The following is a 16,006-nucleotide window of genomic DNA, read 5'->3' on the forward strand; positions in this document are numbered from 1 at the left end:
AAAAAAAAAAAAAAAAAAAAAAAAAAGGTCTGGAAGGTTTCACGCCTCCTGGTAGAGATTAACCTGGAGGAAAACTCTCCCTTTCTACTTTACTACTTTCAGGATTGTTACCCCCAAAAATCTTTTTAACAGAGAATATGGAAGTCAGATGGGATATTTTAAATCACATGGAAACTAGGAAGAAATAAGAGCAGGGAACTCCCAGCCTTCTTTCAAGGCCCCAGTCACATCCCACGTCTCACACACACACTCACACACCCCACCTCTGATGATCTGGCCTTGGAACTCACACCACCCTTAAAAGCCCAAGCTGGGTGACCCCATGTTGTGCTGGCCCTTGACAGGTCTGACTTGGTCACCACCTACTCACTCCAAAACCCAAGAGGGCAGAGAATAGTAGAAGCAATAAGACCCCAGGAAAGGAGGGTAATTCCAACCCTCAGCTTTACCTTTCCAGCGAACAACCCCACCTGCTTACACTACCCCTCCTCCATTTCCCTGTGGGCAACTACCCACCCGACACTCAGGCCTGACCAATCAGAACCTGTGCTGCACCTCCTGGCTCCAGGGATTGGTTCATGGGCAGCCACGGGACCTGGGACAAGCCAATAGGAGCTTGCCCTGGAATTTGTGTTGGGACTTGTGGGAAAGTGGTATTCTCTACTGGCTGGGGCTGCTGAGCCAGAAAAAAATAAACCTAGTGCTGCCTGTGGTTGTGCTGGCACAGGAGGGCAGAGCCTGCCTGGGAAGGAAGCCCACAGAGAAGGAGGCAGAGCCCAGAGGTGGAGGGAGGACTCCTGCCATCCAGGGAGCCTAGGGTCCCACTGGGCCTAAAGCTTCCACTTTTTATGAAGTGGGTTCAAGTTGGGTTTTTGTCACATGTGATCAGAAGGGCTGATCTCAGGAAGGAAGCTGGAAAGTCTCTGTGGAGGCAGCGCCATCTGAGGGCTTGGGGCACAGTGGGACAGACTCACTGATCTGCTGCTCCCATTTCAAGGTGAGCAGGGCTGCAGGATGGGGCCTCATGTGTCGCTGCTGAGCACGGGGCCTAGAGCCCACTAGACACCTCTGTATTTGCAGTGGGAGTGGCTGGAGCAGAGGCCTGGGAGCAATACAGGGCAGCAGTTTCAGGGGAAAGGCAATCAGACCAATGTGGTGAGTGCACAGGGTGCAGTGCAGGGAAAAGTGCTCGACTCCTTGAGGCAGGGGGCACCGTAACCAGGCAGTGGTGGCCCAAACACTGTCCCACCCGAGGCACTGGGGAGCCGGGAAGACTGCTGGGCAGAAGAATGGCTTGGCCTGATGGAGGGAGGCCATCAGGAGGCCAGGGCAATGCTGGGCCCTGAGCCAGGCGTAACAGGCAGATGACTCAAGCCTCCAGTTAAGGGACAGGGTCTGCAATCAGAGAGATTTGGGCATCAACCTAGCTGGGCAAGGCCTCAGCTTCCTCATCTATGAAACAGGGCTACGTGTGGGTGCAGTTCATAGGGAAGGGAGGCAGGAGCGACACGATGATCCTTATGAAACAAGCACTGGGTGCTCTGGTCCAGCTATCATCAGTGTGGGAGAGAGTATCAGTGTCTTTGTCAGGGGTCGGAACACTTTACTGTAAAGAGCCTGATGCTAAACTATTTTAGGTTTGGCAACCCATGAGGTCTCTGTTGGCAACCACTCGGCTCTGTAGCTGTATCACAAAAGCAGCTGATGTTACGTAAATAAAGGGGAGAGTCTCCTCTCACTCCCCCACGTGGCCTCCTTGCTGCTCCTTAAAAACTAGACAAGATGCTGCCTCGGAACCTTTGCACCTGTTCCCTCTGCCGGCACCCCCTCCCTCCCTCTGTGGTCAGAGGGCTTTCTCTGTCTTGTTCAATCCTGTATTGCTGGCACCTGGGGTGCACCTGGCCCATGACAGGTACACAGCAAATGCTTGTTAGGTGAATGACTGAATTACCAATTACGAGAAATCAGAGCAGAGATAGGAAAGGAAGGGAGAACGCAGCAGATGCTCAAAGAGATGGATGAGATCACAGAATGGCTTCAGAGAGAAGACTGCCGGTTCCTGGTCACCAGCCCGGTGGCCAGCTGGAGCCACACCTCCAAATCCTCCCAGCGATGCGTGGTCTTTTAACTAGCCTGGAATGGGTTTCTGTCCCCCCTCTCCCTTCTATCCTCCTTCCACCATGTGCCCCTGCACACAGCAGGCTGAGAACAAATGCCAAGGCTTCAGATTTCCCATAATGGCAACACGATCTACCAACAGCAACGAAATGCTGGACAAAGCCTAAGAAAATCATCTTAAACCCAACCAAGACAGCAGGAGTTTCCAGGACCAAGAGGAAATCAAGAAGGGAAGAGAATATGGAAGCCACTTTCACCCTAAGGGATGTTGCCAATCCTGGCAAATGTGGATGTCCATTTTGATAACTTGTGAGGGAAGAGAAATGAAAATCAAAGTCCAAGGTGAACCGCCCCCCCCCAGCATAACTGTGACCCCATGGGGCTCCCCTCAGGGATAAGCTGGGCCAGAAATTACCCAGCCTATGCTTAGACCTCGGCTCACACGGCCTGTGAGGCCGGAAGAATCTCCAGCCTTGAATTTGGATTCAAGGGATCCCTGAATGGTAGCGCTCGGAGACGGCAGAAAGCAAAGCCCCTCCTCTCTGGAGAGGGACCTCTCATCCTAGACTGCAAGTTACTCCTATTAATGACTTTTAAACACAGCGACCAACACACAGTCAAAGATAACTGGGCACGCAGGGAACTAAAGTGCCATGATTTAAAAAATCAGCAAAACCACAGACGAAAGATAACAAGCAAGAGGCTCCTGGGCCCAGACTCTTCCCAGCCAGGAGCCAAGGGCAAGTCACGGCCACCCTGGGACGTAGTGATGTACCTTCCCACAGCTTCCGGTGCTGGTCCTTGGCCTCCTTCTCTGGCTTCTCAGCTTCTTCCTTCAGTGTCCGCAGCAACTCCACCTGGTCCTCCAGTGACTTCTTTCCAGCCTGCAGCTCAGTGAGCTTTTTCTGGGTAGGCAGAAGACAGGGGCCAGCTCTCTTCCTATTCCACCCTCTTCCTCACAGACTGCCATCTCCCTGACTCTATTTCACAGGGTGGCCACAGGATCTTTTCAAAATACACACCCCTCTCTGGGTCTCCCCCTTGCTATGGTTCCCTGCAGCCCACTGGAGAGAAACCCAAAGACGTCAATGTAGCCCCCGAGGCCCTGCATGACCAGGCCCCTGCCCACCTCTCCAGCCCCATCCATCCCACTGCTATCTTAAACTCTAAGATCCAACTGCCCTGACAACATTCAGAGCTCCACTCTCTGCCTCCAGTTCTTCACACATGCTTTCCTTCTGTCTGGAACACTCTGCCTGGCTAACTCTGAATTACCCAACAGATTTCAGTTTAGATGGAAGCCTCCTCCTTCAGGAAGTCTTCCCTACTTCCTACCCCCAAGACGGGTTCGGGGAACAGAGGGACCAGGCAAGAGTCTTCTCCATGCCTTACAGCCCCGAACATCCCTTCTCCCCTCAGCCCTGGCTATCACTTTGTCTGTGTGTCCCTCCCACTAGTTGATGCACTCTTGAGGCAGTTCCACATCTAGTTCCACGTTTGCTTCTAGCCATGATGCATGAGCCCAGTGCATCCTGGGCTTCTGTGGCTATTTCAAAAACGAATGTGTGTGCTGGGTGGACTCCAGCCTAGGGATGGGGGTCCCAAGCTGTAGGGTCTTAGCCCAAGCCCACACGGGATCACTTTTCTCCCAAGACCTCAGCCTGGTCTGCTGCCAGGATCCTCCCACCTGCCCAGGAGGGCAAAGATCACCTGGAGCCAACCTCACCATGTGGCTCCCCAGCATCCTCTAAACTCGGGAGGTATCACACTGGCTTTGAATTCACTGCCCCATAAATTCGGGAGGTACCTCTCTAGCGAGGCCATGGGGGTGGGAGAGAAAAACCTGGAAGCTGCCCAGGGCAGAGAAACAGAGCTGGAGCCCTTACTCAGTGGGTCGGGCAAGAGCCCAGGAGGAGTGTTGAGGACTCTGACCCATCTAACAGCCAAGGGGGTGGTAGATGGGAGGGAGAGACACACCCCTGGGGGTACACCCTCTTCTGCCCCCCCCCAGCACCCACCCTATTGAACTAACGTGACTGCGACTGACTGACCCCCGTTTCGAGTCCTCCCCCAGACTGGGAAGTCACGTAGCCATTAACCCTAACTTACAGATGAGAGAACCCTGGGACCGGGATGCAGACGTGTCCCTCCTGTCCTAGGGGCAGCAGAGCTCCTCTGAGCCCACTTCAGTCTGCACCCAAGGCCCAGGTCGATGCCTGTACTGGCTGCCACCCACTTGGTACCCGCTTAAGCAACGACTAAGCGCCAAGTGGACAAACGAGTGAATCAAGGCGCAAAGAGACAGTAACTGGCCCCAGGACACCACGAGTCAGGAGCAGACATCAACCCCAGCCGGCCTCCTCAGCCTATACCTCCAGGTTGTCCTGGGTCAGCCCCACCGGGCCCCTCACCTGCTTCTCCTCTCGGGCCCTCTTCCAGTCCTCAATTAGGATCTTTTTCAGGCGGAACCCCTCGCGGGTCACCTCCGCCATCTGCTGTAAGGTCTCTCTCTCCTTACGGCCCTTCTCTCTGGGGAGAGGGGACACATAGGCACGATGGGGTCGGGGGCACTTAGCATCCACCAGGTCTGCTCCTTCCAAAAGGGTTCAACACCCATGCCTTCACACCCCCTATGTGGGCAAAGACAGGAGAACAAACCCTCCTCTCTCCACCTCCCCAGGCTCTCTTGGCCTCAGAGTCCCTCATCCCTGTCCTTGGGGGGAAGGACAATGGGCAGGGTTCGTCCACCCTCAGGGTCAGGGGAGGGACTGGGGGGTGCTGGGATGTGGGGCTGGGAGGTGGCTCCCAAGAGAGGGAGGAGAGAAAAGCACAGAAGTCACAGACCCCCCCAGACACTAAGGGCAATCTGGCCGGTAAGCTGTTCTGCTTAATCCACTCTCTGTTTCAAAGACCTTCCATCAAAAGAGTTTACAGAAGTATTGGGACTCTCAGCTTCTTTGAAAAACAAATCCAGCCCTGCCACCTGCCCTCAACTCACAGGAGTGGAGGACAGCTGTGCCTTTAGATGTCACAAGCCCACCACTCCCTACTGCCTTATACTCAGCCTGCTTGTGCTGTTTAGATTACCTACCTGTGGGCATTTCAGTTTTCAGGTCCTGCTGCAGAGCACAGCAGTTAAAAGCATGCAGTCTCAAGTTAGACCGACCTGGGTTCGAGTCTCGGCTCTGCTATCTCCTAGCTATGTGACCCTGAGGAAGTCATTCTCCTTTCTAACCTTGAGCTTCCTCATCTGTTTTTAGGCAAACTGCACCTGCTTCCAGGCCAGAGAGGAAATTGCTGATGGAGCATTCCCAAGGCACCTGGCACGGGGTGAGCACTCAGTACACAAAAACAGAAAAGAGAGGGAACCCTGATTCACCCAGTGGGGCAAGGCAAGGTCTGGAGGGGTGGGGGGGGATGGGGGGGTGTCACCTACGTACTTGCAGGTGTTCTCACAGACGATCCCGCTGTTGTATTCGTCCGTCCCGTCGCAGCAGTCTGAGGGAAGAGGTGTGGGCACCATCGGACCCGGCAGCGCCTCTTCCCTCCCTCCACCCAGCACGCTGTTCCCAACCCCAGGGAGATCTCATTCACCACAAACTCCATCGTTGACCCATCTGGAGGAGATGTACAGGGGCTTGTAGCCAGTGTTGGTGCAGTGGAAGCTGCCGTTGGGACAGGCGGCTGTGCCTGGGGGGACGAAGGGAGGGAGGGTTTGTGGAGTGTGCTCAGAATCCAGCGTGTCACACCCACCGCATACACAGAAGGAACGAGGAATGTGAGAGTAACTGATCCCAAGTAAGAGGAGGAAAGACAGCTGCACGCTCGGGCCCTGAAACAAAACTCTTCAGTGCTCCCTCCTGCCTCTCCTCCCTGAGGCCCTCAGAACAGGACCCTGCCAAACCCCCTCCCCCTCCCCCTCTGGGCTCCCACAGCACCTCCCGCTCTCCTCACCAAACCACTGACCACTCGCTTCTGTGCCCGCTTCCCCCCACTCAACAGCGAGCTCTCCGAGGACAGGACTGGGTCTGTTTTGCTCACAGCACAGGACCTGGCACCCACCAGCTGCTCAATAAATGCATGATGAATGAACGAATGAAGAACGAGCTCACCTGGTTCATCTGAGCCATCTTTGCAGTCACAGTAGTCGTCATTGACCTGATCAAAAGGGACACTGGCAGAGCCATCCAGGCAAGTGAAAGGCTTGGACTCGTCATAGAAGTGATGGTCTGGGGAGTGGGGCAAGGGGCTCAGCCCAGGGCAGGAAGAGGCCCTTTCCACCCAATGGCTCCTCTCCCCCCACCCACCAGTTGAGCATTGCCACCTTTCCTGCCCAGAGACCAGAACACTGAGACCGAAGGCTGTTAAGTGCCTCTCCCAGGAGCCTCCCACACCCCACCCCCACCTCTGACCACCTCCAGTGGCCGACTCACTGGTGAGGGAGACGCCCCGGGGTCGCTTGACCTCCACGGCCCAACACATGGGCAGCAGCAGCAGCACTAGTAACATCTCGCTGGAGCCTCGGAAGCCGGAAACGGGTTCTGTCAGAGGAAGGAGGCTGCTGGGAGATGCGCTGTGCCCTCGCGCTGCAGCAAGAAAGGGGTGGCAGGTCAGTGGGAGAGGGCTACTTCCAGCCGAAGGAAGGCACCTCTCCCTCCAGCCAACTGGATTCCTCCATCGCTTCCGGGCAATGAGGGCTCACTTTGCTTCCCATACTGGGGGCGGGGGGGGGTCTCCCCAATCCTGCCCAGTGGAGGGGAATCTCACTTGGCCCAAATCAACGGTGGGGAGATCTCAAAACCTCCGCTCCCCATGAGTAGGGGGTGGTTAGCTATCCAATTCCCACCTTCGACTGCCCCCAAAAGGAAATTGGGGTGCCCTCCCGCCCACTAGTTCACCACCTACACGAGGTTGGGGCAAAGGTCAATATCCACCGCGCCCCCCGACCCAGCAGCCAACTGTTCCTCCCGCAGAAAGAAAGCGGAAATGTGTGGAAGCATCACTTCCGGTATCACGCTGCGCTCCCTGAACGGCGGTTCGTGGCCGCCATGTTGCGAGTGGCAAGTGCCGGCGCCGGAACCGAGACGGCCATCTTGGATAGGACTGTGAAGCCTTAAAGGGAATAGTTCTGAAGGTTAGCGCTTAATGGCGGCGCAAGGTGCCTCCATCTTGGGAGTGTCGGGTTCTGCAGCCGGAACAGAAAGTTCCTGAAAAACGCCCGCGAACCGCCTCGGCGGGGTTAGGGTGGAGGGGTGGGGAGGAAAAGGGATGAGCACGTGACTCCAAAGTACCCTCCCCCATCTTTCTGCGGAGCTGGTCCGGTCTGTCCCCTATTGGGACCGCCCCTCAGTTCAGCGTCAGCCAATGAGAGCCGTAGATTGGAACGCAGGCGATTTCCTTGGGAGCGCTGGAGGGAGGCGGGGAAGGTTACCTAGCAACCGTAGATGCTGCGAGGCCTCGCCAAGCGGTAGACAAGTGCATTCCCAGAGCCCGAGGAACAGGAGCTGACGGATGCCGGACAGAGGCAATTCCTAGCGGATCCCCTAACCACCAGGGATCCTTGGCCTCAACCCAATTATGACGTCTCCCCTGAGTTGGGCGGCTTCCGCCAACGCCATGCCTTTTCAGGTCCAGATTTCAGCTCCTTCCAAAGTCAAGGGCGGTCAGGCTCAGATCAAGCCCTACCACCCTCGAGGCAAGGGGTCAGTGCAGGCCTGGCACTCACTCCATTCCAAGGCGGCACCTTTCCACGCCAGCGAGGGGAAGTCCGCTGTGCACACGCAGGTGGCTGAGTTACAAAGGAAGCTACAACTGTTAGGTAAGATGGCTCCACAGGGCACAGAAGGGTCAAGAGTCAACAGTCCTCTGAGCTGGCAGGAGCGTTTCACTGGCGTTCATCCAGTGGCCAGTTTCTGAAGGCAAAAACTCATACTGGTTCATGTTTTTCCTCATCTTTCTTGTAAAACTTTTCCTGAGCTCAGAACTGACTGGACTGCATTTCATACTTTTATGTAATTTCAACTCTTCTATCATGCATGGAGTGGTAAAGAATATAGATTTCTAGAGCTGGATTTTCTGGGTTCAAATCCTGGCTCTACATATACTAATTGTTTGACTTTCAGGGACCAAGAGTAACCTCATTGCTCTCAGTCTGTCCAGCCATGAAATGGGGATAGTAACAGTACAACCTCATAGGTGGTTGAAATGCGTAAGGTGCTTAGGACAGTGCCTAGCACATAGTAACACTATAAAGTGTGAACCGGTAGTTCTCAATGGAATAGGGCTATTCTGCAATGTCTGGAGACATTTTGGTTTGTCACATTGCTGGGGGGGGTGGGGTGGTTACTGGCATCTAGTGGGTAGAGGCCAGGGATGCTGCTCAACATCTGACAGTGCACAGGACAGCTCGCCACAGCAAATAATTATCCATCCCAAATGGCAGTTGTGCCAAGATTGGGAAATCCTGGTATAAACCATTATTGTTTTATTATTAGGAGATAATTTTGCATAGTGGTTGAAGGTATGGGCTGGGGAGTCCAACTGCTTGTGACTTGGAACAATATAATAAGCCTGAGTCTTCACATGCGTAAAATGGGTATAATATGTATATGGACATGTACCTATTGGCACACGCTATTTGATACCTAGAAAATTATTAGTCCAGCATCCAACACATAACAAATGCTCAAAGTGAAATATTGTTACGGTGTTAGGTTGACAATTACTGAAAAGTCTTCCCTCTGGGAAGTCCCCCCTTCCCATGATCCTCTGCTTCTGCCTGCCCACCTCACATGACCCCAGAGGGTGACCGGAAGGCCTTTTATGAGACCAGCCAGTGGAACATCAAAAAGAATCAGGAGACCATCAACCAGCTCCATGAGGAGACCAGGGCGCTGCAATTACAGTTGACAGACCTGCTCCAGGTGAGGTTGAAGAGGTGCCAGGGGGCGGGAGCAGCATCCCCAGGGGCAGAGCACCACCTCAAGTAGAAGTGGCCTGAATCAGTAGTGTGACTGGGCTCTTCTCTCTGCAGGGAGATGAGAAAGTGATCCAGGCAGTGATTCGGGAATGGAAATCAGAGAAGCCATACCTGAAGAACAGGACAGGCCAGGTTTGCCCCACTCGCATTCCACTGACCATCTCCCTTCATTTCCAGCCTGGGTCCCCACCCAACTGGCCTCCCTGCCCACTATCTCGCCTCTCCAATCCCTTCTCCACACCTGGCGCCACTCATTTATTTCTAAACCTTTATCACGCACCTACCATGTGCCTGGCATGGTTTTAGGTGTTGGTCACCGTGAGGTGAAAGAAACAGACCATGTCCCCACTCCCCAAAATCTCATATCTTGGTGGAGAGAACAGACCCCCCCACACACACACACCCAAAAAAAACAAGAACAACAAATATAGAAACAAAGTAATTCCCAGTGGTGACAAGAGAAACAAATAAAATAAAACAGACTGACTTACTCGAGATGGATGGGGTCAGGGGTTTGCCTTTTAGACTGCAGGATGGGGGTCTTTGCTTTCTCTAAGAAGGTGATATTTGAGCTGAGAATGGGACAGGCAGGTAATGATCTGGGGAAAAGCATTCCAGGCAGATGGAATAGGAAGTGCAAAGTGCCTAGGGTAGGAACAAAAGTAGAGTGTTGGAGACACAAAGGAGGTAAGTGTGGCGGGATGGTAGTGAGTGATGGGGGGGGTTCTGCAGGAGGTGAGGTCAGGGAGGTCAGCAGGGGCAGAACTTTGCAGCAGCCTTCACTGCAAGAGTGCAGATTTTATACTAAGTATCAGAGAAATGGAAGATGGGCTGTGAGGAGGCAGGAATAGAAGCCAGGAGGAGGTCAACCGGGTGAAAGATGGTGTTGGCTGCACTAGGACAAAAGGGGTAGAAATAGGAAGAAAGAGCTCTCTCTGGAGGAACCTTTGAAATAGAACAGAGAATTGCTAACAAACTGGATGCAGGTGGGAGAGAAAAAGAGAAGGTGAGGATGACATCAAGGTTTGGGACTTGAGCACATGGAAGGGTGGAGCTGCCATGAGCTGAGATGGGGAAGATTCGAGAAGGGCAGGTTTGGGGAAAGATCAAGGACATAGTTTTGGACACGATGGTCTTCAGCTGCCTGTGGAAACATCTGGAAGGCAGTGTAGATATGGATATACCAGCCTGCAGTTCAGGAGGGAGGCAAAATTGGGGTGTCTTCAGTGTATATGTGAGTTTTGAAACCCTGAGACTGGATAGGATCACCAAGGGGGTAAGGTTGGTCAGAGGAGAGAAGAACCTCTTCAAAGGCAAAGGAGATGGAGAAGGGGCAGCCAGGGAGGTGGGTGGAAAACCAAGAAATGGGGGTCCTGGAAGCCCCCAAAAAAGAGAATCTGCAGGAGGAGGGGGATCAACCAGGTCAGACACTACTAAGAGTCAGGGGAGGTGAGAACCAAGATATAGGAGAAGGGGGACTTCCCTGGTGGCGCAGTGGTTAAGAATCCGCCTGCCAATGCAGGGGACACGGGTTCCATCCCTACTCCAGGAAGACCGCACATGCCACGGAGCAACTAAGCCCGCGGGCCACAACTACTGAGCCCGCGCACCACAACTACTGAAGCCCGCGTGCCTAGAGCACATGCTCCACAGCAAGAGAAGCCACTGCAATGAGAAGGCCGCGCATCGCAACAAAGACCCAACACAGCCAAAAAATAAATTAAATTAAAACAAAAAAAAAGATATGGGAGAAGGAAGGAAGGACTAGGTGAGGGGTTCAGGCCCCTGCTCTTGCCCCCCTCCCTCAGCAGGCCCTGGAGCACCTGGACCACCGGCTGAGTGAGAAGGTGAAGCAGCTGAATGCTCTTCGGTACCAGCTGGGGCTGCGACAGAAGTGGCTGGAGGAGCTCCAGCTGCAGCACAGTCTGCGTGAGCTGGAGATGGCAGAGGCGAAAGATAGCAACACAGAGGTGGCCAAGGTGGGGCCAGTGAGGTCTGCAGAGGCCTTGATCCTGGGGGAGGAATTGAGGGGGGAAGGGACCCAGCCCAGGCTTGCTTCTCTCTAGACTATGCGGAACCTGGAGAACCGCCTGGAGAAGGCCCAGATGAAGGTGGAGGAGGCCGAACACATCACCAATGTGTACCTGCAGCTCAAGGCCTATCTACAGGTAGGGACCAGGGCGACTGGGGGTGGGAGGCGGCAAATGGGAGAGCCAGCCTTGTTAGGGACAGCGGTCACAGGCCTGCCTCATCCCTCACGCCCCAGGAGGAGAGCCTTCGCTTGGAGAACCGGCTGGACTTCATGGAGGCTGAGGTGCTGAGAACAAAACAGGAGCTGGAGGAACTGAACCTAGTGAATCAGGAGGCGCTTAATGCGAGGGACATCGCCAAGGTGCCAGCCCGTCAGGTCCTGGGCGGGGTGGGGGGTGGGGGTCCTGCCCCCCGACCCCCGATGCCGCCATGGTCTTCTGTTCTGGCCCCAGCATCTGAACCTCAGCTGTCCCGGAACCCCTCCCATCTCGCTCCCAGGACCCCACAGCCTGACCCAGCTGTCTAGAGTTGGGCCTGCAGCTCTGGCCCAGAGCCCGCAGGTCCTGCTGTCCCCCTTTCCCGCCCTCTAGAACCAGCTGCAGCATCTGGAAGAGACAGTGTTCCGAGAGCGCAAAAAGCGTGAACGCTACCTAACAGAGTGCAAGAAGCGCGCGGAGGAGAGGAAACTGCAGAACGAACGCATGGAGCGCAAGGTGGGCGCACCAGGGGTACGGGGCTGCGACGACCCCAGCCTGCTCCTGCTTAGATGCGGCCCTGCTGCGTCCGGGGCCGCGCCACTACCTTGGCCCAGGCCCTAGACCCTTCGGCAGTTCTGACATTTCTCCTGACTCCGCCCCCATCTCCACTAGATGCCAGGGCTCCTCTCACATCTCTGACCCCGCCCTCCAGCCCTCCCCTTACTCTCAGGTCTATCCTCATCCTTCCCCACAAGACTTGCCTGTGTCGGAAATTTGATCCTGCCTCTAACCCGCCCCTTACCCGACAGGCCCCGCCCCTTACCCGACAGGCCCCGCCCCCTGGACCCCGTCCCTCTGCGCTGCTTCTGAGGCCCTGCCAAGCACTCCTGACCCCTTCTGGGTGCCCTTACCCACGCCTGGGCCCCACCCCCTCCCTTACCCCAGTGCGGATACTTCCCCAACCCCCGCGGCCTCTGCCCTAAGCCCTTGTCTGCGAGCTGACCCCGGCCCTGACCTCAACCCACCAGCAGACCCAGCGCGAGCAGGTGCTGCTGCAGTCCAACGACAGGCTCCAGGACAGCATGCACTCCAAAGAGGAGGAGCTGCGGCGGCGCTGGAACATGTACCAGATGGAGGTGCTCTTCGGCAAGGTCAAGGACGCCACCGGCGTGGCAGAAACGCACGTGAGTGCTGCCCTCGGCCCTCCCAGCTCCCAGACGCCCGAGCTGAGCCTGGGAAGCCAACACACCCAGCCTCCCCTTTTTGCCGGGTCAATTCTTCAGCACACAAAAGACACCCCTTCTTCCTCCAGCTACTGCCTCATTAATCCGCTACCTCTCTCAGCAAAACCCACACGAGTTATCTACACTGGCCATCATCCTCTAATGTTCCGGCTTACACTGGTGCTGACGTCTTTGACATATCAGCTCTAGGAGAACTATGAGTGTTTTCTCTCTGCTGTGCCTCCAGCACCTGTAGCAGGGTCTGGGCGCAGTAAAATGCCCAGTGCCAGCCTCAGCCCCAGAGAAGCTGGGGCCCACGTGAGGCAGCGTCTTCCTTGAAATTTCCTAAGACTTTATTTATGTCCCCAGCTGGCGAACACTAATTCCCCTGGATCCCTGTTGGGTTTCTCCACTTACGGCGCTCTCCAACCCACTACTCCTATGGGGTAGCCTCCAAGGAGTTCCAGGACTTGGACATATGGGGTCATCTGGAGCACTGTGGCCAGGCGCCTTTCCCAGCCATATTTCCTCATGGAAGTGGGCAAGATTCACTGCCAGAACGTTGCTGGCATGTTGAGTTTGGAAAGCAGCTGTGCTCGCTGCTATCACTGCCCCGCAATCCGATTGTGGCTGATTCAATTTCCCTATATAGACAAGGAAGGGCCCGCAAAAATCATTTCTTCGGGGCTGCACACCCTCGAGGCAGCCCTGGGTCGGACTCACAGAGTGTCTAAACACCATTATGCAGAAGCCATCAGCTCAGCCACTTGGCCTGCGTGCCCGGGGGAAAGAAGCGGGGGAAAGAAGGAGGAGTGCACCCCTGCCTGCCCCAGCCCTGGCTCTGACTCGGGCTGGGCGGCCCCCAGGCGGTGGTGCAGCGGTTCCTGGCACAGGGCGACACCTTCACGCAGTTGGAGACGCTCAAAAGCCAGAACGAGCAGACGCTGATGAGGCTGAATCAAGAGAAGCAGCGGCTGCAGCGGGAGCTCGAAGACCTCAAGTACTCAGGGGAGACCACGCTCGTGAGGTGAGGTCCCGGGTGCCCGAGGGCAAGAGTGGGGCCTGCGGGGTCGGTGGAGCTCCAGTGGTGGCCTCCCTGCTCCCCGCAGCGAGCAGAAGCTGCAAGTCGAGTTGCAGGGGCGCATCAAGGCGGAGGAGCAGCGGCGCGCTGACACACAGGATCAGCTGCAGCTCGCCATGTGGGCAATGCAAATGACCAAAGAGGGCCTGGAACACCTGGCTGGCAAACTGAACCACATCCTAGTGGCAGGCCCCGCCCACGAGGAATCCCCGCAAGACGTGAGAGGCGGTGCCGGCGCGCAGGTGTGGGGTTCTGCCCCGTAGCCGACTCGAGAGATCCCACCGCAGGCCCTGTCCAGGACATGAGAGGCCTAGACACAGGGGAAACCTCAACCCACTCCTGAGTCTCCACCCCACGTCTCAGGGGGCACCCCCTTACTCCTCAAGAGGCCCAGGACTTTAGAGACCCTGTCCCATTTCAACCGCCCCCATGGGAAAGTCCCACTTAGCCCCCCCCCCACACACACCCCCAAAACTTCAGAGACCCCGCTCCAATCCTGGAGCGACCACAGATGAGAGAAGCCCCACCCTGCCCGCAGCAGAATCCCATTTCTTAAGGTCATCCGGCAATGGCCTCTCTCCAGTTAGTATCCCTGCCCTCCCACTAAAAGACTCCCCCTGCCCCCATCCCTTGGCTTGGGTGTCTGGAATTCAGAGGCAATTGCCCTATACGCGTGGCCCTTGACCACAGAATCCCCACCCCACAGAGGATAGCACCACTCGGGTTGGTGGCCCCTAACTTCAAAGGCCTGGTCCCTGAGGAAAAGCCCCGCCCCTGGGTGGAACCTGCCCCAGAGACCCCGCCCCCTTCCAACTCACCTGGTTCCGCCCCCGGCCGCAGGAGGCCGGCCAATTCGCCAGAAAGGAGCTGGATCCCAAGGCAGGTGACTATCTGCCCAACCTACTGGGCCTCGTGGAGGAAAAACTGTTGAAGCTACAGGCGCAACTCCAGAACCAAAACGTGCCAGAGTTGCTGCGCCACATCGCCGACCGCGAGGTACCCCTTCAGCCAGGCGGTGGGGCTGAGGGTGCCGGGGCTGGGGCGGAATACCAGGAGGTCGGGGCATCCCCCAGGAGACCAGAGAGGAGGCCCATGGGCCGGGAATGGGCCTTAGGGACAAGGCGTGAGGTTTAAGGAGCTAGGGATGCACCACGAGAGTTTCCAGAGGACCCTGGCGGGCCAGAGGTCAAGGCTGGGGGGATCAAGGGTGGGGCCTCGAGAGGACAAGAGGTGGGACCTAGAGACCACGGGCGGGCCTGGGAGGGGGAGGGGGAGGGGTATCAGGATGCACGCTGAGAACAAATGACGGGGCAGCGACCAAAGAAAACTTTACAGCAGTGGGCAGAGGTGCTGAATGGAATCAGGTTATGTCTCAGAGTGGGCTGGGGAGGAGCGGGAACGGACTTCGCTGCAGCCTCTGCCCACTCACACTCTTCTTTCCCGCTCCCCCCTCCCCCAGTTCTACTCCACCCTAGAGGGAAAGCTGCCGATGTACAACACCCGCATCGCCCTGCCTGTTGCCGGTCTCAAGGACAGGTTCTTCGGTCAGTACGGGCAAGGAAAGGGGGCGGGGCCGGGGGCCCAAGCAGAGCATCGGGAGGTGGTCAGGGGCCGGACCTAGGGCCAAGGTGGTGGTGGGATGGTAAAGGCTGGGAAGGAACATCTGAGCCGGGAATGGGAACTTGATCCCCTCATCGCCCTTTGCAGACGAAGAGGAGAGTGAGGACGAAGACAACAACGTGGTGACCCGCGCGGAGCTCAAGATGCGTTCCCAGAAATTAATCGAATCCCGCAGCAAGAGGCGCGGTCGTTCGCGGAGGTCCTAGACTCGCCCTCGCGCCCATCTGGCGTTTGCGGGCCCCTGCGGAGCCCCCAAACCCCTCTGGGCCCAGCGGCGGGCCCACGGGGCCCCTTCAAGGGCTGAACGCGGCCCGGACGAGGGAGCGGAGCGGGCGGGCGATGCCCGAAGTAGAGAAGGGGGCTGGGCTGCCGGACGTTCCCACAGTAAATCTCCCCAGGCTGGTCCGCGCCGGCCTCGGAATCGCGCATTAAAGGTCAACCACCAGCTCCCTGAGTATTCGCCTCTCCTTGATCCTGCACCACCCCATAGATGGCTGCCCCTCAAACCAGGGCCACAGATTCAGCCCCCTCCGACCTGGGGAGTGATGACTCCCATAAGCTAGGGACGCAGATTGAGCTCCCTCCGTCCCTCCAGAGAAATGAGAAATACCTCCACACCTGGGGCGGACCAGCCCTCCCCGTCTGAGCAAGCGGACTCTCCTTCTGAGGACGCAGACCTGTACCCCACTTAGCTATACACATTAGCTCCTCCACACCTGGGGACACAAAAAAGAGCCCTCCCCTGGGAGAGAGAGAG

The 16,006-nt window shown here is 56.5% G+C and overlaps 2 protein-coding genes across 10 annotated transcripts in view; one reads left to right on the plus strand and one right to left on the minus strand.

The window, feature by feature from the left end:
• The window catches only part of PRKCSH (PRKCSH beta subunit of glucosidase II), a 14,557-nt gene extending 7,415 nt beyond the window's left edge, over nt 1–7,142 (minus strand). For all 6 annotated transcript variants that reach the window (XM_027085069.1, XM_027085070.1, XM_027085071.1 and 3 more), the window contains exons 1-7: nt 7,024–7,142; nt 6,552–6,704; nt 6,231–6,347; nt 5,713–5,808; nt 5,559–5,616; nt 4,530–4,647; nt 2,894–3,023 (exon numbers count right to left, since the gene is read on the minus strand). In XM_027085069.1, coding sequence (XP_026940870.1) covers nt 2,894–3,023; nt 4,530–4,647; nt 5,559–5,616; nt 5,713–5,808; nt 6,231–6,347; nt 6,552–6,627 — 595 coding nt within the window. In that variant the 5' untranslated portion in view covers nt 6,628–6,704; nt 7,024–7,142. The remainder of the gene's footprint in view (nt 1–2,893; nt 3,024–4,529; nt 4,648–5,558; nt 5,617–5,712; nt 5,809–6,230; nt 6,348–6,551; nt 6,705–7,023) is intronic.
• A 223-nt stretch (nt 7,143–7,365) lies between these two features.
• ODAD3 (outer dynein arm docking complex subunit 3) lies at nt 7,366–15,694 on the plus strand. Of its 4 annotated transcripts, none has more exons than XM_027085059.1 (13): nt 7,366–7,936; nt 8,920–9,041; nt 9,152–9,229; nt 10,906–11,076; nt 11,164–11,265; nt 11,364–11,489; nt 11,719–11,841; nt 12,357–12,509; nt 13,415–13,575; nt 13,658–13,871; nt 14,470–14,625; nt 15,089–15,173; nt 15,337–15,694. In XM_027085059.1, exons 1-13 carry the CDS (start codon nt 7,696–7,698, stop codon nt 15,453–15,455), a joined length of 1,851 nt encoding a protein of 616 aa, XP_026940860.1. In that variant the 5' UTR covers nt 7,366–7,695; the 3' UTR covers nt 15,456–15,694. The 4 variants fall into 4 exon arrangements, with proteins under 4 accessions (XP_026940860.1, XP_026940859.1, XP_026940862.1 ...); XM_027085058.1 differs by having other exon boundaries at nt 7,368–7,936; nt 12,354–12,509; XM_027085061.1 differs by having other exon boundaries at nt 7,824–7,936; nt 8,867–9,041; nt 12,354–12,509.
• Nucleotides 15,695–16,006: the final 312 nt, after the last annotated feature.

The sequence above is a fragment of the Aethalodelphis obliquidens genome, unplaced genomic scaffold (genome assembly GCF_003676395.1).
Source record: "Aethalodelphis obliquidens isolate GAN/ISIS:26980383/991018 unplaced genomic scaffold, ASM367639v1 scaffold53, whole genome shotgun sequence".
NCBI lineage: Eukaryota > Metazoa > Chordata > Mammalia > Artiodactyla > Delphinidae > Aethalodelphis > Aethalodelphis obliquidens.